At 27.7% G+C, this 26,979-nt stretch overlaps 1 protein-coding gene across 2 annotated transcripts in view; it reads left to right on the plus strand.

Annotated features, from left to right (window-relative positions):
* Nucleotides 1-26,979, plus strand: part of LOC101236385 (SCO-spondin) — a 90,112-nt gene that overhangs the window by 8,394 nt on the left and 54,739 nt on the right. For both annotated transcript variants that reach the window (XM_065797961.1, XM_065797962.1), the window contains exons 4-12: nucleotides 14,420-14,670; nucleotides 16,238-16,417; nucleotides 16,614-16,784; nucleotides 18,033-18,203; nucleotides 23,164-23,334; nucleotides 24,032-24,202; nucleotides 24,516-24,692; nucleotides 25,899-26,069; nucleotides 26,152-26,328. In XM_065797961.1, the coding sequence (XP_065654033.1) occupies nucleotides 14,420-14,670; nucleotides 16,238-16,417; nucleotides 16,614-16,784; nucleotides 18,033-18,203; nucleotides 23,164-23,334; nucleotides 24,032-24,202; nucleotides 24,516-24,692; nucleotides 25,899-26,069; nucleotides 26,152-26,328 (1,640 nt within the window). The remainder of the gene's footprint in view (nucleotides 1-14,419; nucleotides 14,671-16,237; nucleotides 16,418-16,613; nucleotides 16,785-18,032; nucleotides 18,204-23,163; nucleotides 23,335-24,031; nucleotides 24,203-24,515; nucleotides 24,693-25,898; nucleotides 26,070-26,151; nucleotides 26,329-26,979) is intronic.

Raw genomic sequence — 26,979 nt, forward strand, 5'->3', positions numbered from 1 at the left:
TGGACTGTTAAACTCTGATGAAACAAGAGCAAAATGGTCCACCGTATTAACTATATGTTGATGGTAGTCAATAGCAGTACCACCTGCTAACTGGTCAACAGCCATAATAAAACACTCATATTGTGTAGTAAAATGTACAGAATTAATATGGATATCCACTTGTGTGGTAGAATTAAAGCCAAGAGTAACATTTTTATTAGCTAGTAATTTTTCTGATACTTGATAGTCAGTTATTATTCCTAACTCTCTTACCATTAATTCAACTGTACTGCGACAAGGCACTGATTCAAACTTAAAACCAAATCTTTGAGAAAAGTTTTCCAAGATAATTGGAATGTTTTTTGTTGGCACTTGATTAACAATTGCATCATAAACAAACAACCTTAATTTGAATGTGTATGATTTATGATTTTTTTGAACATTGGGGATAAGTTTTTTTTTCACGTAAATAATCTTCAAGAGTTGAATTATTTATTTGCAATGCAGTTATATATTTTTCTTTTTCTTGAAGTTGTTGATGCAACTATTTAACATTTTGAAGCTCAGAGTTGATTTCTATTTGAAAATGTTTTGCTCGTTTTGCTTCATTTTTTAAATACTTGCATTTTTTTCTTAACATTTTAATGATTTTTCTCAACTGGTATTCTGGATCATACATATGTTTTTTAAGCTTGAGTATCTGTACTTCTTTTCGCTTCAGCTTTTGGTTTAGAACTCGCATATGTTTTTGTTTTGGTAACAGACTTTATAGGCTGTAACTGTTTATATGTTCAGTATTTTTTTTGTTCATAAAAATCACTGATGGCTTTATGCAACCTTAATCTAAGAGATGCACACGATGCACAATTAGTGTTAGAAGGTTCAATATTTACAGTAACAAGAGATTAGCTTATTTTATTATTAGACTGTTTGATATTTGGTTTAATTTCAAAAGGCTCATGACAAAGAGATTTATAGTGTTGAAATCTAATAACAGTTGATATGTTTTTGAATTTCTTAAAGTTGTTAATTACTTTTCTAACTCTAAGTTTTTTTTTCACATAAATAATCTTCAAGAGTTGAATTATTTATTTGCAATGCAGTTATATATTTTTCTTTTTCTTGAAGTTGTTGATGCAACTATTTAACATTTTGAAGCTCAGAGTTGATTTCTATTTGAAAATGTTTTGCTCGTTTTGCTTCATTTTTTAAATACTTGCATTTTTTTCTTAACATTTTAATGATTTTTCTCAACTGGTATTCTGGATCATACATATGTTTTTTAAGCTTGAGTATCTGTACTTCTTTTCGCTTCAGCTTTTGGTTTAGAACTCGCATATGTTTTTGTTTTGGTAACAGACTTTATAGGCTGTAACTGTTTATATGTTCAGTATTTTTTTTGTTCATAAAAATCACTGATGGCTTTATGCAACCTTAATCTAAGAGATGCACACGATGCACAATTAGTGTTAGAAGGTTCAATATTTACAGTAACAAGAGATTAGCTTATTTTATTATTAGACTGTTTGATATTTGGTTTAATTTCAAAAGGCTCATGACAAAGAGATTTATAGTGTTGAAATCTAATAACAGTTGATATGTTTTTGAATTTCTTAAAGTTGTTAATTACTTTTCTAACTCTAAGTTTTTTTTTCACATAAATAATCTTCAAGAGTTGAATTATTTATTTGCAATGCAGTTATATATTTTTCTTTTTCTTGAAGTTGTTGATGCAACTATTTAACATTTTGAAGCTCAGAGTTGATTTCTATTTGAAAATGTTTTGCTCGTTTTGCTTCATTTTTTAAATACTTGCATTTTTTTCTTAACATTTTAATGATTTTTCTCAACTGGTATTCTGGATCATACATATGTTTTTTAAGCTTGAGTATCTGTACTTCTTTTCGCTTCAGCTTTTGGTTTAGAACTCGCATATGTTTTTGTTTTGGTAACAGACTTTATAGGCTGTAACTGTTTATATGTTCAGTATTTTTTTTGTTCATAAAAATCACTGATGGCTTTATGCAACCTTAATCTAAGAGATGCACACGATGCACAATTAGTGTTAGAAGGTTCAATATTTACAGTAACAAGAGATTAGCTTATTTTATTATTAGACTGTTTGATATTTGGTTTAATTTCAAAAGGCTCATGACAAAGAGATTTATAGTGTTGAAATCTAATAACAGTTGATATGTTTTTGAATTTCTTAAAGTTGTTAATTACTTTTCTAACTCTGTGTTTGTAAACGAAGTTGATATTTTTCTTCAGTGCTTTGAATGTTTTAATTAAATTGGACCCATTTGAATAATAAGTGAACATAACATGACTCTTTAATACTGAAATTCCAAAAGGTAATGGAAGGTTTGCTGAAAAATTATCATTAATGTACTGCTGGCCTACACCATATTTCTTGATAGGATGATTTGGTACAGAAATTCCTTTAGTTAGCAGTTATGCCTATCATTTTGAATAAAAATAAAAATATAACAAATCTTTAACACTCGTTTGGTTACTAAACAAAATTCGCAGTAAAAAGATTTAATAGCTGATTTAATTATGGCTGTCAAAAAGATAAAATGTTTTAATCTAGGCGAAAAAAATAGATGTCAGGGGAAGATCCTACAAACTTGAAATATTTTAAGAGCATAGATAATTGATTGTTGTAAATGGCCATAGTAGTTTAATAAAGGTCCACGCTCATATTTTTGTCAAATTTAAACGTAATAGTTTGCCTTAAATCTCAAACCAGCACAATTAAGAATGAGATGGAGAATAAAATTAAACTGTAGTACTAAATAAAAGTGTTCTTTCTTAATTTAACAATAAGCAAAATATGATTTTTATACCAACTGAAGCGAGTAAAAATGATGAAGAACTTATAAACTTTTAAAACGCATGCAAAGTTTGTCACACAAATAAGGAGCCAAAATATCGCAGACGGTGGTATGTTTTTGTAACGTACGTAGAGAGGTAATATTTTAGATACGCTTTTATCCAAGTTTTTACGTGAGATTTGTATTAAAAAACATTGTTATGAGATTTCGCTGCGTAACGAAAACGCGTAAAGGCCGTTTTCCACACAGCGAAATATTCGCGCGAAGCGAATTTTTTCGTCGATAAGCATGCGCACATTAAACATTTTTGACAATTTTGCTGATCAAGCATTTCGCTGCAGCGAAAAAAAAAAGTCGAAATCATTTCGACTTTTTGCGAATCGCCATCGGCGAAAACCAGTAAAATTATGAATATTATATCACGTGATGTCAACAGTGAAAAAAAACGAAAGCACGTTGTTTTTTAAAAATGGCAACTGAACAAAATGCTCAACTTAGCGTTCTAATCGACTTGCTTAGAATTCACCCTGAATATTTGTCAACATTTGTAAATTCATCAAATAAAGATGAATTTAATAATTCTTTCAATTCCGAAAGTTTTATTTCACAAGAAGAGGTTTCTCCATGTAGAGTTGAACCAAATGTTGCTTCTTGCAGTAAGAGTTTTTCAACAGAACTGTTCCTATCAGAAGTTATTAGCGTTTATTTTCTTTAAAATTCCTTTAAAATATTAAATTAAATTCTTATATATAAAAAAACTAACTTTAATTAAATGATAAATTTTTAAATTTAATAATTTTGTTTTTAGAAGCATACAGCGTAAATTTATTGCTACCATTTTTATTGTTGATATACACAAAATGTAGCGCGATTTATAATTAAAATTATAAGTGGAAATCAAAATAGCGTTTCGTCATGGCGAAAAAATTCGCTTCGCGCGATTTTTTTCGTCGTGTGGAAAACGGCCTTAACCCATTTCAAAGTAAGTACTCAGCAAATATATTTTGTATCGTTAGAAGTTATATTGCGTCACTAGCGCATTTTCAAGTACCGCATTGTAATTAAAGTTATTTTATGAACGCGTTAAAAATTATACAGACAGTTTTTTTTTTCTCACTAAAACAAAAGTTACAAATAAAATCTTAGTTCTTATTAGAAAAATCATTTTTATCATTTTTTTCAAATATAAACTAAACTTTATTTTGAAAAAAATATTTTTTTTCATAAAACGTATAATATAATATTTGTTTTTTTTCTTATAATTTTACAGTTGGTTTTTGGTTATATTAATAACTGTTAATAAATTTTTTCTCATTTTGTGAACTCTTTTTAATAGTGTTTTTAAACAATAAAGAGTTTTATCTGTTACCGAAACTATATTCGTGATCATAGTTTATTTTCAAAAACTAAACAAACATCATTAAAACTTTACATTATTGAATTGAATTGACAATAAACTTAAAATAAAATATCTTATTAATAAAATATTTACATCAAAATAAACTATTTTAAACTATTATGACAAAAAATTATTACACAAACTGTTTCCTTAACAAAAAATCTATTAGTTCAGATTGCGGTTAAATGCTTTTACTTACGACTTAATTTTTTCTGATTAAACGTCACATAAACGATATCAAAAGATAATTTAAATATTTTTAATATTTATTTGTTTCAAGCAAAAATTTTAAATATAAAGTTTTTTGCGTAACGCAAAACGCGTACTCAAGTACAAAGCTTAAGTACTTGGTTTCCAATAGTTGTAGAAATGTTGTGCAACAGTTGTGCGTTTTTGTTGTACAACAATTGTTGCCGAGATTGGTTTGATTCTATTTCCGCAACCTTTGTTTTACAACATAAATTTTGTTGTACAACCGATGTTAAGTTGTGCAACTTACGCAAGAAAATGTTTCCATTATAAAGCATTATTGTTGTACAACTGTTATACGACATTTTTACAACTATTGGAAACCAAGCTTAAGGCGGGAAGACATTTTTTTTGTAAAAAAAAGCCGATAAACTGAGTTAAATGGTTGTTGCGCTATAACTTATGCGTACCGAAAACTTAAAAATGGAAGATTATGCAAACCATTATGTCTGGTTAAGGAGTCAGTTGAACTAAAATATTATTGAATATTTTGTGTTGCATTTATAAACAAAATCAAATTGATCAAAGAATTTCTCGAAATATTGAAATAATTTTATAACAACAAATTTAAAGTAACTTGTGTTTAGCACAAGTTATACTTTCATTTTATGTTATTACAATTTCATTTATATGGAAACAGTTGCTTACTATTCTTATTGCAAAAACTGCACATTTACTTATGAAGGTACTGTAAATTTATATTATTATAAGCAAAAAGTCTATATATTTTTAAACTTATTTAAAAAAAAAAAGTTTTAAGAATTGTTTTATCGAAAATGAATTATTTATAACATATATTATTTAAATTATTTTATTAAACAATTACATAAAAGTTTTATGTAATTAATGTAAACAAGAGTTTTATTAAAACTCTTGCTTATCTATAAGGAATATTATTAGTGTAGTGTATATATATATATATATATATATATATATATATATATATATATATATATATATATATATATATATATATATATATATATATATATATATATATATATATATATATATATATATATATATATATATATATATATATATATATATATATATATATATATATATATATATATATATATATATATATATATATATATATATATATATATATATATATATACAGACACACACATAACAACAACATATATACAGACACACACATAACAATGTATATATATATATATATATATATATATATATATACAGACACACACATAACAACAACAATAATAATAAGCTAATTAAGTTAAAACATTAAAAGTTCATTTTACTGGCAAACAATTTACAACATCCTCTACTATTGATAATCCTATATTTGAAGTCTTGATTACAGGTTCTTCTTCTTTAAACTCTTGAAGAAAATTGTGGTAAATTACACAGACATTTCCTATATCATCTTCAGTTTTGATTTTTTCTGCTGGTATTATTTGCTTGTTAATAATGCATTTTTTCCGACATTCTGATAGATTTTTTGTTTCCGATTTTATAGAAGATGATCTAAAATGCCTTAGTTGAAGTAATGAATCAGTTGGTCTTGAATCATCTCGAAATGTCATTCCTTTATCAGTTTCATACCACCATAAATATTGCTCACAAATATAGTCAGATATTCTTTCCAAATGACTTTGCCATGCTCATTGGTATTTTTGATTATCCAAAAAGGAATATGTGACTTTTTTCTTTCGAAATGTAAGGCATCTTTACTTATTTGGTGTTGATCTTCTTGATGATTGGAATATCCTTTATTAAATAAATGACGACTTTGTAATCGTAAAAGACTTATCACAATAACATGATCATTATAGTGGTTTGTTGTGGTTCTATTGATAGTTTTTAACTCATTAAAAGTGCGCTTTTCTTCCTCTGTATTAGATGAGATTCCAGACACAATTCTTAACATTTGAGGACTGTGAACAGATATTGCATGTAAATATTTTCCATACAAAACTTGCATGGTAACTGATCTTGGTTTATCTTTCACTTGTTCTTTTAAATATATCAAGTGAAGAAAACTTTGGTTATGAAGGAAACAAATGTTTTCTATAGACCTTGTTGATTCATTGGAATATAAAATGCTCTGTATATTAACCATTGTAGACAATAATTCAAATGCTAGTTGATCAATCTTACCCTTCAACACCAATATTAATTTTAACAAACTTTTTCTATAGTCGACTCAATGCTTGCAATCTTTAAAATATTTTCATCTTTACTGAGATGATTGCCTATTTCATCATACAAATTTGATATATGACTTTTTATATCATGTAATGGTTCACATGGTAAAACTTCATATCTATCTAGATTTAAATCTTTCATTGATGTATTATCTTCTTGGTATAAAAGAGAAGGCAATCTTTGAATGCCATGCATTTCTTCATCAAATTTAATTTGTAAACTGCTTTTATTTTCATTACAATAAAAGTGATTTCCTCTTTCATGTAATTCGGTAACAATTTCATACTTCTTTAAATTTTTATAAAGTTTGTTTCAATTTTGGCGTATTTTTTCCTTGCTGCAATTAGTGCTCAAGATTTTGTCAATTCTGTCCTGAACACTGAATACTGTTTGGATAAATGAATGAGTTATATTTGCAGATTGGTGAATGTTTATTGGACACAACCAACATGGATATTCACCCCCTTTTTGTTGACCAATCTCTAATTGAAAAGCTGGGACATCACTATGAAAAAATCTCATCTCATCAAATTATAAAATGCCATCTAAACTAATTGGATATTTTAACAACTGATTGTCCTCATTTCTAGTTTTTGTGTACAAAAGTTGGGCATCAAAAGATTGACAATGTGCTAATATATAAAGTTCAGGTTTTTCAACAATTGATTGGACATTAACTTGCTCTTTATATTTTCTAAAATATTCATCATCTTTTAAATATATGGCTAGGTCATATAAACAGATAACCATGAATAAAACAAAAGCTTGGTTGTTAATTGTAGATCCATCATGCCATTATTGAAGGTGGCGGTTACAACTGAAACTTTTCAATTTTTGTAACAATAACTCTGTTGTTGTATCCATAATATATGAAAATTCATTTATTCTAGTAAGTTCAAAGATTATATCTTCTCTTGACATATTTTGAAATTTTTCAGTGCTGTGCAATCTGAAGAACTTTTTATGTTGCTCTGCAAACTTTTTCCTTATTTCAATTAAAGGCATTTTTCTTCCATAAAGCTCATTTAAGATTTTTTCATATGAATTATCATTATTAATTTTTTAAAATTCAAATGATTGTGGAGTTATTAGTTCTCCTATTGTGTAATCTCCAGAGCTAATTTTTGTTTTCATATTTTATTTAATTTTTTTATTCGTAGGTTCTGTTGGCATTGACACTTTAGTTCCATTAATTCTTCGCTTGGATCTTCTCATAATGGTCTTTCCTTTACCCTTGTAGTCAAACTTTTTTAAATCAATGCCTTTTTTTTCAAGAAATTCTTTAACAACTTGACCACTGTTTGAAGGCAAAGCACCAGCCTTATTTTTCATTTGGAACTTTTGTGATAGTTTAGCGAAATTTATATATGTTCCTATTTCATAATTCTCAACTTCAGCAAAACATTCACTGTCCAACCAACTATATGAACCTATATGATTTTTTCTAGTTTTATTTTGCTTCGCACTTGCTTGTTGTTTTGCCTGTTCAAATGTTTCAAAACTTTGACTTAGTCTCAGTTTTTTATGTTTAGAAAATGACATTTCTGTTCCAAACAACCTAAATTAAAAACTATTTTTGTTATACCTTAAAAATTATCTTAGATATAATAAATAAAAAAAATGAAAATACAACACTAATGAAAAATTTAAAAACTAGAACTCTTAGGCAGTGGCGTAACTTCAAATTTTGCCCCTACACCCCCCCCTACTCGCAAGATTTTCAAAATGGGACCCAAATCCTAATAATAATACCCATACAAACTGAAAATACCCATACAACCTAAAAATAGCTTGAAAATAGGCCCTAATATAACCTAAAATCAACTTTAAAATGGGCCTTCTTTTGCACGCCCCTCCCCCCTCCTTTATAGTTTTACTACTGGTCTTAGGGTTTAAAAAATTAATAATAAATTTTTTTTTAGTTTTGCTGCTGTTTCCTGTAAATGTGCGACTATACTTGATTTAAATGACCTTGTATAACTATTTTTTTGAGCCTGAACTACACTTTTTGAAGGTTTAGCTACAAAGGAGCTCTTTGGAGTAGATGGCACTAAACACTCAATTGGAGTAAATGGAAATTTTTTTAAAATTCATTATCAGCCTTTTTTAAAAGAATTTTGGCATCAGCAACCATTTTTGATCTTTCTTTGCCTGACTGATATAGTGTTAATGCTGCTTTTCTTTCATAAGTGATGCATTTTACTGGAAATAATGTTAATAGATATTTATTGATTTTACTTTTGATACAACCCTTGCAATTTGAAAAAGAGTACTGGGATTTTTCCGTTTCTCGTAGTTTATGCCAACTTTTGCTCGAAAACGATTCTAATATTTTATTCTTATTTGTTTTACTTAATTTCGCTATAGATTGAATTTGATTTTTAATTTTTCGAAAGTTGCGACGATGAATATCTGATGATACCATGAAGTGCTTGTTAAATATTAAATCGTAACAATCTATTTGCTCTTTCAGTCTTACTCTTGATATAACAATCTCGCATGCAACTACTTTGGTAAAACCACATGTTGTTGGATCAATAATAGACATCTCAAATTACAATTTAAAAGTAAATCTAGCAATTTAAAAGTAAATGTTGTACACTAAAGATTTATATAAATGCAATATCATACATATTATTATATATAATATTACATGTAAAATTACGTATAAGATTATATATGATATTATAAATCTAATAATATTCATATGAATAATCGCACATAACAAAAATAAAATATAGATTTCAAAAACTATTTTGTAAAAATTAAACTTTTTTGTAAAAAATATTTTGTTTTGAAATTTGAAATATTTCCCGCAATATCTATAAAACCAAAACGACCAACTCAAATAGTTAGATAATCAATTTACCGAAAATTATAGCCGAGCATAAACGAAATATAAAACAACCAAGACTATTTTTCTATACATTTGTCTTTGGCGCAGCCAAAACATAAATAATTGCACAAAAAGTACGTGACAAACGTTATCACTTTTGTTTTTGTTCTATAAAAACAAAGTTTTATAATTGCAAAATAAAAAAAAGATGGTTTTTATTTAATTTTTGAACCCTAGGGTAAATGCGCCAATTAACGGCCATTAACCATTTACTGGCCACTTTTAAAAGCTTTTCTTATAAAAAACTATGACACAACCTGTCCTATATTATTATTTAAACTCAATGACTTCATTAAAACTTTGTAAATATCGCAATTTCAGGAAAGTTCTAGAAGGTTTTAGTCGCTAAAACTAAATGTCAAAAACATTATAAAAAATGTAACAATTTTACGCTTTGTTTTCTTAAATTCATACTTTAGAGTCTTTTTTTTGTGCGTTGCAAGTATTTGTGCCAGTCCATTCAGGAAGAAATAAAAAGATAAATATCTAAATATGTACACTTTGAAACAAAAGTATTGAGTTGATGTTTCATATATAATGTTTTAACTGAATTAGATTAATCCTTTTCTAATAAACCATTTACTGGCCAGTTAATTAATCCATTTACTGGCCATGGCCAATAAATGGTATCAGGTATAAAATTTTTTAGTTTCATATTTTTATATTGGATTTTCTCACACTTAGTTATTATTCATGTGTTAGAAAAGTTAAGTTAAGATATTAACAAAATCCACATTTAAAATAGTTTCTAATTTTCTGAGTTCATTCTACTTTTAAAGTTACTTTCTGTGTTAATTCTATTTTTAAAGTTACTTTAAAAGTAAAATGCTCAATCATTTTAAAGTTAGTTTTAAAATCATTTTAAAGTTACTAATTTTAAAGTTACTTTAAAAGTAGAATGAACTCAGAAAGTTTTAGTTAATTATGTTCTGATAGTGCTGATTCAATAAAAATACACCATTAAAGTAAATATATGATTTTCCTAAAAGTATTTTATGAATGTATGTTTTTATTTCTTATTTTTAATAGATAATAATATTATATGAAACCATGAAACCAATTATTTCAACAAGGATAATAAAAAAACGCATGCTATGGACTAAGAATAACATGAAACTAGCAGTACATGCAGTTGCATCAGGTATGTCTCAACGGAAAGCAAGTGTATCATATAAAGTTCCGCGATCAACTCTGCAAACCATAATCTCTGGAAAGTCCAAAATAGGAGCAAAACCAGGGAAAAAGCCAATGCTAGGTGATCTTAAAGAAAAACTAATTGATTATGCTGGCAATCATGCCCAAAGGGGAATCAGTTTTGGGAAAAAAACATTTATCCCTTATACTGCTAAGCTTGCTAAAAAACATAACATAATTTTTAAAAATGGTCGACTTAGTGAAAAGTGGTAGCAACTACTTAAAAATAGAAACAGTTGTGTTAGTCTTTGTTGTCCAGAAGCTACAGCTTCTATACGACACATGTGTATGGATAGAATAAAGGTTTCCAAAAATTTTGCTTCTTTAGAAGTTTTGATACAAAGTAAGAATTTTCAGGACAAACCAGAATGTATGTGGAACATGGATGAAAAAGGGATACAACTAGAGCATAAACCTAGACGTGTTGTAGCCAGGAAAGGCTCAAAATATATTCAGAGTCGAGCAAGTGACAACAAGGAAACAATTACTGTTATATGTTGCGTAAATGCAGCTGGTCAAGTCATACCACCTCATATAAAAGGGAAATGAAAAACTGTACGAACTCTTTATGGTTTTGATACTGAAAATGCTCCAAAGAGGAGCAATATGGAGAGTCTTAAAAGGGCTGGACAAAACGAGGTATTGCAGAGTTATGGTTTAAGAAAATATTTCTTCCAAATATTGGCTCAGCAAGACCACAGATTTTAATCCTAGATGGACATGACTCACACAATTTTGTTGAAATGATTGAGCTGGCTATCAGAAACCAAATTGAAATTGTCAAACTTCCAGCTCACACCAGCAACTGGTTGCAGCCTTGTGACAGAACAGTTTTCAAGTCACTGAAAAATGCCTATTCTGAGGAATGCCAAACAATGATGAATGACTACCCAGGTGTAGTAGTTTCGCATTCTAACTTTTGCGGTTTATTTTGAAAAGCATGGAAATATGCTATGACTGTCACAAATATACGCTCAGGATTTAGAGCTTGTGGAATTTATCCCTTTAATCCAGATACTATTCCTAAAGAGGCATATATCCCAAACATTTTATATAGTAAAATTTCAATGCTGTCCCAGGTCAAAATGTATGCAACATTTCAACAATAAACAACCTTCCATTATAGTCTGATCTATCAGAAAACAGCTCTGCAATTAACTCGCTGTCTTCTACCAAACCGCTAGAAGAAAATGAGTTTATTGATTTTTTAATTCAAGAAAATGCTGTGCAATATTCAAATATTGTTATAGAATACAGCTATGCAAGAATCAAACCGGTACAAGACAATGAATTTATTGATTTTTCTGTTTAAGACAATACTCTGGGTTTGAATATTAATACTGATATATGTCTTGAAGAAGTCAAAGTAATTGAATCAACATTAGATTCGAATGTTAAAAAAAAGTTTTTTGCAAAACATTAACAGATCTACCATTTGCTAATTCATCTTGTCCATCAGACAAAGATTTAGATGTTCTTACATATCCTTCTCCACAAATTAAACAAACAAAAAAACACTCAAAAAACTCTAATTTAAAGTTTTTTGTTCTGACCAAAGGAGGCTTATAATGCAAAGCTTGGAGATAGGGCTTCAAAGGTAGCTATTGAAAATAGAAAAGTTGAAAAACAAAAGATTTCGAAATAAAAAAAAGAAAATTTTGCAAAAAAAAAGCTAGATCGTATATCAAACTTGAAGAAATTGACCAAGGTGAAAAAAGATGATGTTTTATAAGAAGGTGAAAAAAGATGATGTTTTATAAGAAATATTTTTTAGGTATTTTTGTTCATGTTAATTCATCTTAATGAGTGTATAAATAATTTAATTGAACAAGTTATCTTGATTTTATAATGTGTTTTTAATTTTTTTTTAATTTTATGATAATAAATCAATTACGATGCCCTATTCAATCAAATACAGCCAACGGCCAATAAATGGTTAAGATGGCCAGTATTTGGTATAATTGTTTACCTTTAATATCTGGGTTATGTATAATTTTATGTTATTTATAATCACAATAATTTTTACTTAAAATGTCAGAGCTTTTAATTTTCTAAAATTTTATATATGGTATGTAACATATACTTAGGTATTTTTCTATAACGGGTGTTTCTTGTAAAAATGTGGCCAGTAATTGGCGAAAGTACCCTATGTTAATTTAAAAGACTTTGTCACAATGTAATTGTATGGCTCAAAGCTCAACGGATATTCTGAAGCAAAATTTAGCCAAAAACAAGAGCTAATCTCTGTGCGCGGACATGTTTTGTAGTAATTATTTGCTATTTTCTAGTGCCTATCCTAGGTTTATTTAAGGTTTTATTTATTTAGGCCGATATTTATTACTAATATTGATTAGTTTTTCTAAACAATAAATTAAATTAACTAGACCATTTCAATTCAATTAAAATTTTTTTTCGAAAAACTTTTGTTTAATTGTAAAATCAAATTTTTTAAAATTTATCTATTGTTTAGCATTTTTTGGCATTTTAAAAATGTTTTTTTGAACACAAAGGAACAGCAATGTTGTAAAAAATACTTTCAAAAAAGTATTTTTGAATGCAATAACAAATACTCAAAAAAGTATTTAAAATATATATACAAAATACTTTCAAGCAAAAGTATTAAAAATAATTCTGAATATAAAAGTATTTTAAATATAAAATAATTTTTAATTCTTGAGAGTGTTTTAAATAGTGAGTGTTTTCTTTCAAATTTTTTGAACCATTGGCATAAGAAATCCAAAATAACAAATAATCTCCCCTTGAAGTTTGTCCAGAGCATTAGGAATAGGTTTCATAAATTGTTTGTATTCTTCTAATATCTCATACTCCACTGGTTTGAAATAATACAGTTTCATTTCACCCATAATTTGGGAGCTTTTCTTTTAAACTTGACTCAAAAAGTTGACATTTGACATATGTAGAATTCTGTCTGATCTTCCCTGATGTCCTTAATGGAGATGTCCTCAATGGAGATATTCTTAATGGAATGAAATTTTCCACAGCATTAGATGCTTGTGTGCTTTGGCTGATACGGGACAACACTTTTAAGCAGTTGACCATTGCACCTCTGTATTGCTGTTTGTAGTTGATAATTATATCTTTTATCTTTGCTTGCAGGAGAACTTTGGTAGTTGCTGTTAATTGTTGTTTACTAGTAGTATAAATTCATCATTATGCAAATACCAAAAACTCATATACTCAGCCCTTGGAATTAAAAAAAATAGTTAGGTCAGTTATCAGTTATTATTCAGAGGCCTATAAATGTTGATTACTCTAATATTGATTGCAATATTAGAGTAATGAACATTTAAATAAACGTATTGATTGCAATATTAGAGTAATCAACATTTAGATATAACTTCCTTATGTTTTTTGTGCATTTTAATTTTTTAGTACAAAAAGAAAAAACAACAAACAATGAAAAAAAAAAAATTTTTTTTGCCATAAAATTATTTTCTTGTCGTAATAATACCTGGTCAAAAACTTCTATTGATGATTTTTTGCTTTTAGTTTAGCTTGTAAATCATTGAGTGAAATTTATTTTTCTTGTTAAAAAGTATAAAGTTATGATATATGTTTATTATCAAAAGATTTCTTTATTTTTAAAGTTAACTTTTATTTTTTAAGTGGACTTTTTTAATTAAATATTACTTAAAATATTATGTCATTTTTGTAAACGTTTAGTTTGGCTTGTCGTTGTTTTGAAAAAGCTAAAGCTAAAGGTTTTGAATATTTTTCAATTCGATTTTGGGGTGAATGCTGGGGTGGGAAAGACTACAAGGTAATTGAAAATGCACTAAAGGATCCTAAAAGGCAATCAAGTGAATGTCATAGCATCAACTATAAACAATGTAGTCTCTCTTCAGAGACAGAGTGTGCAGGAAAAGCTAATACTGAATATGTATACACTGTTGCTGATAGAAACCAAGCAAAAAGTAATTTTTTATATTATTTAAATGATATTTTTTATTTATTTTTGGATTCAACAAATATAATGTTAGTGTAATGTATTGGATAGAAAAGTATGTATGTAGTAGTAAGTACTAAGTTAGTGTGTATGGAATGGAGAAAGTATTTGAATAAAATTTATGTTTATTTATTAATTTATTATTATTCAATTTATGTGTTAGTTTAATGTAAATTTAAAATATTAATTTTTGCATTTTAAAGAAAATAATTTTTAAAACTCTTGAAATAGTTGTAATATTTCTTGTGTTAAGCTTCAGTGTAAGATATTTTTAAGTTCTCTACATCTTTCTTTTTACTAATATCTGTCTCTATACCAAAAGCATTGTTTTAAGTTAAACACCTTTTTTTTTGATACATCAATTTTTATTAAGACTTTTTAACACAAAATAATGCATGATATAAAATTCAATCTTAACCAAAAAGTGATATATATTTTCTTTTTTTCTTTTATTTATATGAGATTATATTGTGTTAAATATAATTTATATTGAACACATATTCTGTTAAGAATCATTTCTGTAAATATTATAAAAAATATTATGCTTAAGCAAAACAATAGTAGCAGCTGCTAGTATTGTCGGTTTTTACTGCAGAGCTTGAAATCTTAATTCTCAAGGTGTACTGAGAAAATGAGCACAGAAATTATACTTTAGTTTCAGTTATTATATAAAAAATTGGCCAAGGAATTATATCTTTGTTATCCTATGTTTTTGAACAAACTAATTAACTGCCATAATGTTTGTAATTAAGAATAATTATAAATTATTTCTGCATTAAGATGCATTAGAATTTTCTTCTTTGTATTCATAAGAATTTTAAAAACTTTGTTGAAATGTGTAAAAGATCAAGTTGTTACAAAAATGGTGTATCTTCATGATGTATTAATGTCGCAGGTGTTTTCTATTTTGGGTTTTATGACATACATTAGGTTAGTTATTATGATCAGTTGTATTTTTTGTTTTTGGTTATCTTTTTTATTTACAATGATCTATTTACTCTTTTCATCTTGCTAATTCAACTAACACTGATATCATTATACTAAGTCTTTTCTTACTTTATTGTAGTCATAGTAACTTTAACAGTAAAATGTTTGATGTGTACATTTTGTTTATTTTGCACACTAAATGTTCACTATATAACAGAAATAAATGTTCACTATATAACAGAAATAAATGTTCACTATATAACAGAAATAAATGTTCACTATATAACAGAAATAAATGTTCACTATATAACAGAAATAAATGTTCACTATATAACAGAAATAAATGTTTACTATATAACAGAAATAAATGTTCACTATATAACAGAAATAAATGTTCACTATATAACAGAAATAAATGTTCACTATATAACAGAAATAAATGTTCACTATATAACAGAAGGACATATCATCATTATTCTCTAAATGAAACATTTATTGTATAAATTTATATTAAACTATATTTTATGATCTGCAAATATATAATAATTTAAAAAAAAATTAATTTAATAAAAAGCAAAACATATTTAATTTGCTAATACAATAACTAGACGTTGATGGTGGTTATGGACCATGGTCTTCATTTTCACCGTGTTCATTTACATGTGGTGAAGGAATTTCAGCCAGAGAAAGAACTTGTACAAACCCAATTCCTGAAGGAACAGGATCTGATTGTGAGAAATTTGGTCCTTCAACAGAAACCAAGTCATGCAAAATTGTTGAATGTCCAAGTAAGTTTTATTTAAACATTTAATGAGGTTAATGAGTGATTAAGTCATGTCTTTTTGTCACATTGATAAATGAAAACCAAATGTACTCATTAAGAAACATTTAAGACAACTAAATGAAGTCATTAACATATATTAAAATATAAAAAATCAGATTATTTTCAAATTTTAATAAAATTTAAAAAATTATTTAATTTAGTAAATGGTGGGTTGACAGAATGGACAGAATTTAGTGACTGTTCTGTCACATGTGGTATTGGATTTACTACAAAAACCCGTTATTGTACAAAACCACCTCCTCAATTTGGTGGGCGTGATTGTGAAGGAAATTTAGTAGAAAGTAAATCTTGTCAAGCTACAGAATGCCCAGGTTCTATTTTTTTTTACAACAAAAATAAATATTATATGTATGTATATATATATATATATATATATATATATATATATATATATATATATATATATATATATATATATATATATATATATATATATATATATATATAACTATATATATAATATAACTATAAAATATATAACTATATGTATTGTGCAGCTGTAATGCAGGTGTTTGAATTCTAGCTCAGAATCAATTGGTCAGGGTTCCATGCCAGCTCTAGCCCAATAAATGACATTTGTAAGAAGGGAGGTGGGAACTTCCTAGTTAAATGCTCATCCGCGCTGTTCTGTGATAAGACCAGAGCATCTTAATAATTGCAATATATATATTATTACACACACACATACACATATATATATAAAACCTCAATAACTGAAATCATTAATACACCATATTTTGAAATAAAGTAGATTTATCAATACAGTCATTAAATAGTGATTAGTCAAATATATTCTTATATATTTGACTAATCACTATTTAATATATAACAATAATCAAATATATTCTAAATAAAGTTGTTACATCAAAGTTATTTACAAATAGCAATAAGTACAAATATTAAGTAAACATCTTTAAAATTCAATAATAGTAAAATAATAAAAATAATAATTCCAATACAAGTAAGAATAAATTAAAGTAAAAGTAGCAATAACAGTGATTAAAAGTAAAGATTATAAAAACTATGATAATGATAATAACAATAAAAAGTTATTAAAATTGGTATTATAATACAGAAAAGAGAAAAAATATTAGATAAATAGAAGCTCAGAGGATTATAAATAATAAGTTAAAAAAAGGTATAAGATTTATAAGCTATAATTTTTCTAAAAAAAAGGTAACAGTATATGTAATAGTGCTGTTGCAAAACATGCAATAGTGCTGTAACAATATATGTGATAGTGCTGCAGCAGTACATGCAATAGTGCTGAAGCAATAGATCACTTACTTTGTAAGCAATAATTACCAAGATCAAACCCCTCAATGTCTCTAGATAGCACGATGCTCAACTTGTTCTCCATGCAGTTTCCTATTTTTTTTAATATTTTATATATTTTTATATTTTTTATATTTTTAAGAACCATATTACTATTTATTTATATATTAAAATATTTACTTATATAATTATATTTTATTATTCGTATATATTTTTTAATCTTAATCTTTTTAATTCATCTAAACTAATGGTTTAAGAAAAAATAGTTTAATTTTTTCTTACAGTTGATGGTAGCTGGAGTGATTGGAATGATCCATCTGTGTGTTCCGCAACATGTGGATCAGGTCATAAAATAAAAAAGCATTTATGTAACAACCCCAAACCTGCATTTGGTGGTAAAGACTGTGTTGGTGATGCAGAGGTTACTGTACCCTGTTTTGAAACATTTTGTCCAGGTAATTAATTTTGATAATAATCTAAAATAAATAGATGTTCAAATTTATTAAATTGCTATTTTCATTTATTGCCTGGGACTAATTAAAAAATTATGAAAAATGATAGCTTTAAAATTATTTAAGATTTAAGAATAATTTAAGATTTAAGGATAAATTAAGATTTGAGAATAAATTAAGATTTGAGAATAAATTAAGATTTGAGAATAAATTAAGATTTGAGAATAAATTAAGATTTGAGAATAAATTAAGATTTGAGAATAAATTAAGATTTGAGAATAAATTAAGATTTGAGAATAAATTAAGATTTGAGAATAAATTAAGATTTGAGAATAAATTAAGATTTGAGAATAAATTAAGATTTAAGAATAAATTAAGGTTTGAGAATAAATTAAGATTTGAGAATAAATTAAGATTTGAGAATAAATTAAGATTTAAGAATAGTATGAGATTATTTAAGAATAATATGAGCAAATATTTTATTATTTTCATTATTTAATTTTATTATTTTCATTATTTAATTTAATATTAATGACTAATGATTTATCCAATGGTTTGAACATCCAATATTTGGAACATCTATTATTTATAATATCTAATATTTTGGAAACACTTTCAGTTTTACTTTCATCATTTATCAAACTCATCAATCAATATCTATTTTATGATTTTATGCATTTATTCAGATAAATTTAAATTTTACTGATGCTACTAAATGAGTTGTTGGAAATGGTATTCATTAGAAAGCTACAAGAATTAATACTCTTTTAATAAAACAAATAATCTATTGAATTCAGTGAACTTGTTTGTACCTGTCCATAAGCAATTCAGTTTTTTTTTAAAAAAATTATAAATATAACTTATTTCAAATTTTTATGGTAGAAAAAACGTACTGAAATTTTTTTTACCTGTGTAATAAGAAATAATTGGGTCAATAAAATCAAGAAATTTGATTTAATAATTCAGAGGTAATCCACTGGCACTAATAGCACCTAATGGCACTAATTAGAATGGTTCCTTTTTTGTAGGTTTACAATTTAATTAAACTTCTACTAAGGTCAGTAGAAAAGTTTAAAGAATCTTTTTTTTTTTTTAACATCTTCACTTCCAACAAGGCTGCAAGCAACCACTAATTAGAGTTGGAAGTTACTGGAAGAGTAAAAATGAAGATTGTAGAGCAAGATAACGATTGACGAATGACTTTAAGGATTGCAAATTATATGAATTAGGAAAGCAAGATAAAGGAAGCAAATTCTAAAGAACTGAAGTTCTAGGTAAAAAGTAGATGAATAAGCGTTTTTGGAGCACGTAGGAACAGTCACAGAAAAAGGATGAGACTTAATTGAATGACGAGTAACACGAGAATGAATTTTAGTAGATGGCACAAGAGACGCTAGCTCTTTAGAGCAGTGCCCATTATAATATTTGTAGAAAAGAGAAAGAGAAGCAACATTACGACGACGATGTGATAATGGTTGGATGTTGGCTGCAAGAGCAGGTCCAACTATGCTTACAATGCGTTTTTGCACCTTGTCTAAAAGAGAAAAGGCATCATTAGAAGATCCGCCCCAGATATGGCAACAGTATTCCATACAAGGCCGGATTTGAGATTTATAGAGATAGAGAATAGAATCCGAAGTAAGAATGTATCGAGCTTGATAAAGAGATGCAACCTTGGCAGATGCTAATTTTGCAACTGATTTGATATATGTTTTCCAAGAAAGATTGGAAGTAAGAGTTAATCCTAGAAGATGAAGAGTAGGTGACTCATTGAGTAAATCACTGTTCATAAATATAGGAAGATCTAAATTATTGCGATAATAATTGGCTGAAAAAAATTGATTTTTATTTAAATTAAAATTCACCAGCCACTGTGAGGCCCATGCTGTAGCAGAAGTGAGATCCTTTTCAAGCTCAAATGCACCCTCCAAGCAATTAGAGAATGTTGGCTTCTAATCATGACAAGAATAAATAGTAGTATCATCAGCAAACAATGCCACTTTAGACGCGAAAATATCTGGAAGATTGTTAATGTAAATTAAAAAGAGTATAGGGATAATAATTGAACCTTGAAGAACCCCTGAAGTTACAGAATAAGAAGAAGAGTGCTGTCAATCGAGGACAACTTTTATACTACGATTGGAAAGGAAGGATTCAATAATCTTAAAGATGTTGCCAGATACGCCATAAGAAAAAAGCTTATGGAGAAGACCAGCATGCCAAACTTTATCAAAAGCTTTTGAAATGTCAAGAGCAATGGCTTAACCTCTCTACCTTTATCTAATACACAATAAAACCTATTGGTTATTATTGTTAGCAAATCAGCAGTAGAACGAGAAGATCGAAATCCATATTGATGGTCAGAAAGTAAGTTATTAGATTCAAGATGAAAAATTAAGTGTTTGGTTAATTAAAGATTCAAAAACATTGCTTATGATAGGAAGAAGACTAATGGGACGATAGTTAGACGAATCAGATCGCTCTCCAGAATTTTTGAAGATAGGGATAACAGATGCCGCTTTCTTGCAGGCTGGAAAACAAGATTCTGAGAAGCACTTGTTGAGTAGTTTTGGGAGTATAGATGACAGTTCCGGAGAACACTTCTGCAAGACAATAACAGGTATGTTGTCCGGGCCACAAGCTGTAGAAGAGTCTGAGCCGGAAATCCCTTTAGATACAGAAGCTGGAGTGATACGAATGTCAAGCAATGAATCAACCTGTTTGTTAGCAATATCAGGTAGAACGCAACTAGTGGAATGAAGAAATGATATTGATGAAATGTTTTTAGCAAACAGTTCAGTTTTGTCTTTAGTTGAGGTGACAAAGTCTAAATCATACAAGAGAGGTGGAATTAAAGATTTGCCCTTATTATTAATACTATTAAAGATTCTCCAGAAGTGGCGAGAGCCTAATTTTTGAGATGAGTTACAAGATTTCATGACCTGAGATTAGCGGCCTTTGGCATTAGACAAAACCTTTTTACAATGGTTTTAAGTAGTAATAAACAGACGTCTGTTTTCTGGAAAATTGTTTTGCTGATAGATATGGAAGTAACAGTTTTGATTGGCAATCGCAGCAGCACAGTGTGAGGAAAACCATGAAGGAGAATGAAGCTTGACCTGTAATTGTCGAGAGGGAATAAAAGATTCCATGCAAGCCTGAATCCATGAAGTTATGCAAGAAGCACATTTTTCAACAGGAAGACAAAAGAGTCCCAGTCAGCTTTAAGGTAGTTGTAAGAGGTATGATCATAGGGGGATTCAGGCGATGAAGAAAAATGAGATATTAGTTTTAGAGAGATCAAACTGTGATCAGAAGCACCTTAGGGTAAATGTGGAGAAACCGAGCACTGACTAGGATCAGAAACCAGACATAAGTCGAGTAGAGAACGTAAATGATTCGGGTTGTCTGGAAAGCAAGTTGGAAAGCCGACTATTTGAGTTAAGGATTGAGAAAGGCAAAAATTGTAGGTTTTAATGCCTGGTGAATCACTGACACTAGAGCCAAGCCATTCAGAGTGGTGAGTATTGAAGTCAGCAACAACAACTATATTAGCTGATGGATAAAGATAGAGGGCTTGGTCAATTTGATCGAAAATAATATCATAAAGAGTGCAGTCTTGAGATGAAGGAGAGTGATATAGAACAAAGAGAAAGGCGATAGAGTGAAGTGGCGCTAAATGAAAGCACATGAAAGAATAGTCTGTGGATTCAAACCTAGTTTCAGGACAAATGGGTGAATTCTTACTAATGTAAATGCCCAGACCAAGCATGTGACTATTGGAGTCTTTACGAATTAAAGGAAGATAACCATCAACACTAAGATTGCAAGATGAGGCAGCTGAACTCAAATTAGTCTCACAAAGAGCAAGTAGATCTCTTGAACTTTGCAAGAGATAAGACTCAACGGAAGAAAAGTTACTTGGAAGACCACGAATATTAGTGAAAGGTTTAATAGCCCAAGCAATTGCCTCATTACTAATAATAAACCCTAAGCTGTGACAAAGGGCTTCAAATGCGGCCTCCGCAATCACACCAAAAGTACAATTATGGACGTCCATGCGCAACATTGCACTGTTAATACTTTGATATTTTTCAGCTGTTGATGGAATCAGCCTCTCTGAGAGCTACCACAGAGTTTGGGAAACCTGACTACCGACCCGCCTTAGAACCATAAAACTGAGTTTTAGAGCTGTACTCTCATTAGGAAATAACAGAATGAGTTGCCAAGTCATAAAATGTTTAAAGAGTCACCCAAAAAATAAAAAAAAGAATTTTTAAGCTCTGTTTATTAAATGTTTAAAATGTTGCTTGATGATTTTTATCAAAATTTTTGTTTATCTGATACCCACTTGGGTATCAGATATTAATCATAGGTATTAGTTATTACTTAACCATTAAAAATTAGGTTATTAAATATAGATTATTAAATATACCCCTTACTTAGGTATTAAGTATTACTTAATCTTTTAAAATATTACTTAACTCCCTAAAGATACCCTTCAAGCCCTTAAATATTACTCAAACCCATAAAATATTACTCAAACCCTTTAAAATATTAATCAACACCTGAAAGTATTACTTAACTCCCTTAAAATATTACTCAATCCCTTAAAATGAAAGTTAATAGTTAGAAATGTTTGCTCAGCATTTTTAATTCTAGATTTTGCAAAATATTTTAATTGTATTGTTTTAATTCTAATCTAGCTGTCTAGTTTATTGTTTCTTCAATAAAATTTTAAATTGGCTGAAAGATTTACTCATTATTAGGAAACAGCATGTGATCTATCACCTAATTTGAATATAGAATTCTATTCAGATTAGGTGGACATATAAAATAATTTAGCTAAAGTTTTTGTTGTCGGCCCATTTTTTAATTCTTCAAAAATCTATTTAAACTCTTTTATTTACTGGTTTTATTTATTTATCTATTGTAGTTATTTTTTTAAATTTTAAATTTTTAGTTAATGGCGGTTGGTCGCAGTGGTCTGGATATGATGATTGCTCAAAATCTTGTGGCAGTGGTTTAATGAAAAGAACAAGAGAATGTATTGATCCGCTTCCACAATATGGTGGTAAGCAATGTGTTGGTGAAGTCTTTGAAACAGTTGCATGCAAGCTAAAAGAATGTCCAAGTGAGTTTTATATTTATTTGACTGAGAATATGTATCACAATAAACAGAAAGGTCAGGTACCAGTTATGTTTTATCTTTATGTTCGTATTTGTACCTATTGACTTTATGTTTTATTGTTTAACAATAATTTTAGAGATTATAATCTGATTAGATTGTCAGTTTTATATCTGTTGAGATATAAAAATGATAAGATAGGGAGTGAACTGATTCATATTTTAAATAGTTTGTGTGGCCTGTGTTATTTGCATGATGAATATGTATTATAAATGATACAGATAAATAAAATGCAGCAAATATTATATATATATATATATATATATATATATATATATATATATATATATATATATATATATATATATTTATTATTATATATATATAATAATAAATATATATATATATTTCACACATTGTTTTTAGCGTAAAATAGGTATTGGAGTAATGAAATAGCTAATAGAGCATAAATCAATATAAATTCTAGAACCAAGAGAATAAATCATAGGTTAATAAGCATGATTACATTGAGTGGTAGATGATTAAGTAAAGGTGTTTTGTTATCCAATTATCCTTGTAGTGTCAAAATGATATTGTCGTCAGGAGCATATATTGTCACTAGGGAGTTTAGAAAGTTTGGTGCTTGTCTAATAATTATGTCATTTTGATATTATTGTTTTACTTTTAAGTCTTTATTATTTAGTAAATGGTCAATGGGGTGCATGGAGCGATTTTAAATCATGCAGTGTCTCCTGTGGTAATGGAGTTCAGAGCAGATCTCGGGAATGCAATAACCCAAGTCCTCAACTAGGTGGAGATGTTTGCATCGGGGATCATGAGGATGACAGACCTTGTATTCTCTCTCCATGTCCTGGTAAGTTTATAGTTTTAAAATGAAAAGAAAAAAAATCTTTTAAAAGAGTTTATTTATTTATGTATAATTAAGAGGTTTCGAGTTCAATTCCCACCAAGTCCCTGGTGGTACTGTGCTCAACTTGTTTCTCCACGCAATGGCCTTGTTCGTCAAGGTTCGTGTTTCGGAGTTATAGAGTTGGGAGAGGGTTATAACCACGAGTAGTCTCCTCATCTGTAGTGGCCTTCTTAGCCTTGGAGAGGTGAATGTATATATGTATAATTCATATTTATAATAGAATTAAAAAAATTATTTTAAAGTATTTTTTTTTAAGTTGATGGGGGTTACACAGAATGGTCAAATTTTGATACATGCACAGCATCTTGTGGTGATGGAACTCAATCTAGATACCGTAATTGTTCTAATCCAACTCCTTTAAATAATGGAAAAGATTGTTCTTTGTTAGGACCTAATGTAGACATTATCAAATGCAAAACTGCAGATTGTCCAAGTAAGTTTAATAATAGAATTATAAAAGTACTTTAGACAACGTAGAAATATATATTCAAATATTTTTAGTTAAGTATTATAGATAGCACAGAAAGAAACATATTATTACAAACTTTATTTATGTATTATAGACAACACAAAAAAACAACATAATTTTGCAAACTTTTATTTATGTATTATAGGCAAAACAGTATTGTCATAAACTTTTATTTATGTATCATAGATAGCTCAGAAAAAAAACATGTTGTCACAAGCTTTTGTTTAATTATTTTAGACAATAAAGTAAAAAACAACATAGCTTAAAAAAACTGACTAGTTTATTAAAAAAATTACTTCCAAAATCTTACTATTGGCCAAATTCATTATGTTATAGTTAGCGCAACTATTTTGGATTTGTAACAGCGAGTTAAATAACAACGATGGTAAACACATAAAAAAATGAAAGAGTTGTAGATTGTTTAAGTCTAAGGTGATTTATTTGGATAAAAAATCTTGTGCAAATAGCTTAACTTATAAACAAAATACAAAATTTGCTTATATAATTTATTTTTATAATCAAGTATTTTTTATTAAAGTCTTTTTGAAAACAAAGTAGGAAAAAAAGACTAAAAACAAGACACAACAAGTTGTTGTGATCAGTTGTGTAATTATTGTGGTTGTAGACAGTTTGCAGTCACATAATAAATTTTTTATTACCATATGACTTCAAAATAAATGTTTTATTACCATGCGAATGCAAAATAAATGTCTTATAACCATGTAACTAGAAATTTCTAATCTAATTGCAATCGATCTCAACAATTGAAACAACAACAACAAAAATAATTGTTTTGAGTTGTTATTCAAATAAAGTAATGAATTTTAATGATAAATAAAAAAGTTTATTTAAAAAAAAACAATAAAATTTGAATGGCGTCTTTTTCTTGTTGTTGACTGTATCTTAATTTTTTTTCCTCTTTCTTTTTATTGATATAAACACAATACAGTTTTGATATAAATGTCTTATTGTTTTGATTTAAAAACAGTAACATTGATATAAATGTGTTACACTTTTGATAGGAGTATGTTGCATTTTGATATGAATGATATAATATATATTTTGATATAAATGTTACTGTTTAATAAAATAACTTGAATAGTGTTTTTGTTATTTATAATAGTTTTCAATTTTCATGATAATGATTTAATAAGTTATTAATTTGATTAGTTGATGGAAAATTTTCTGAATGGACTTCGTACTCTAGTTGTTCTGTGAGTTGTGGCTCAGGAACTAGTTATCGGACTCGAAAGTGCAATAACCCTGAACCACAATATGGTGGTAAACAATGCTTTGGAGATTCTTTGGAATCTAAGATTTGCAAACAAATAGAATGCCCTGGTGAATAGTTTCTTTTTTTTTTTAATTTTTAAAATATCTTGTTAAAGTATTGTAAACTAAAACATTTTTTATTTGATTTTAGTTGATGGTGGATATACTGAGTGGTCAACTTTTTCTTTCTGCTCTGTAAGTTGTGGTGTTGGAACCCAATCTAAAACTAGACAATGCACTAACCCTTACCCAGAGCATGGAGGAAAAGACTGTAGTGTTTTAGGAAAATCTGAAGAATTTCAGATTTGTAAACAACCTGAATGTCCAAGTGAGTATTTTTAAATTTAAAAAAATCATAAAATTTTCACTTTTCCTCTACCATCCTATTACAAATATTACATATTATATATAATAAATATATACTATTAAATAAATTATTATATATAATAATGTATAATATTTAATTATGTAATAATATTTTATAATAAATTTTATAATAATATATAATATAATAATTAATATCCACAATACAAACTACTAAATGAAAAAACATAAAAGTTGAATGCTATAATTTGCGCTGTTGCATCATTAATCTGGTTTCCATAGTTTCAAAATTTTCCAAATTTAAAAAATTAATTAATTAGATGAATTCAATGGGTTAATGAAATCCAATTAGTTGATCCAAATAATGGAAACATAATAATAGTTGAAAAATTAAATGGTTAGTTGCAGCCAAATATTAATAAATTTTCTTTAAACTTGATAAATAGCAAATAATCTTTTATTTGCTACTCATCAAAGTTATATTAACTTTGATAAATAGCAAATAAAAGATTAGTTAACAGTTGAATAAACTGAATGGATTGGTCAAAACTATTTATTTGGTTTAAAACTATTAAAAGTTTGTATTGGTAAATATTTTAATGTTGTGAATTTATTAAAAAATACTATTGAATATTGTTTTTACAAATGTTATAAT

This window comes from Hydra vulgaris, chromosome 05, assembly GCF_038396675.1.
Source record: "Hydra vulgaris chromosome 05, alternate assembly HydraT2T_AEP".
NCBI classification, from domain to species: domain Eukaryota; kingdom Metazoa; phylum Cnidaria; class Hydrozoa; order Anthoathecata; family Hydridae; genus Hydra; species Hydra vulgaris.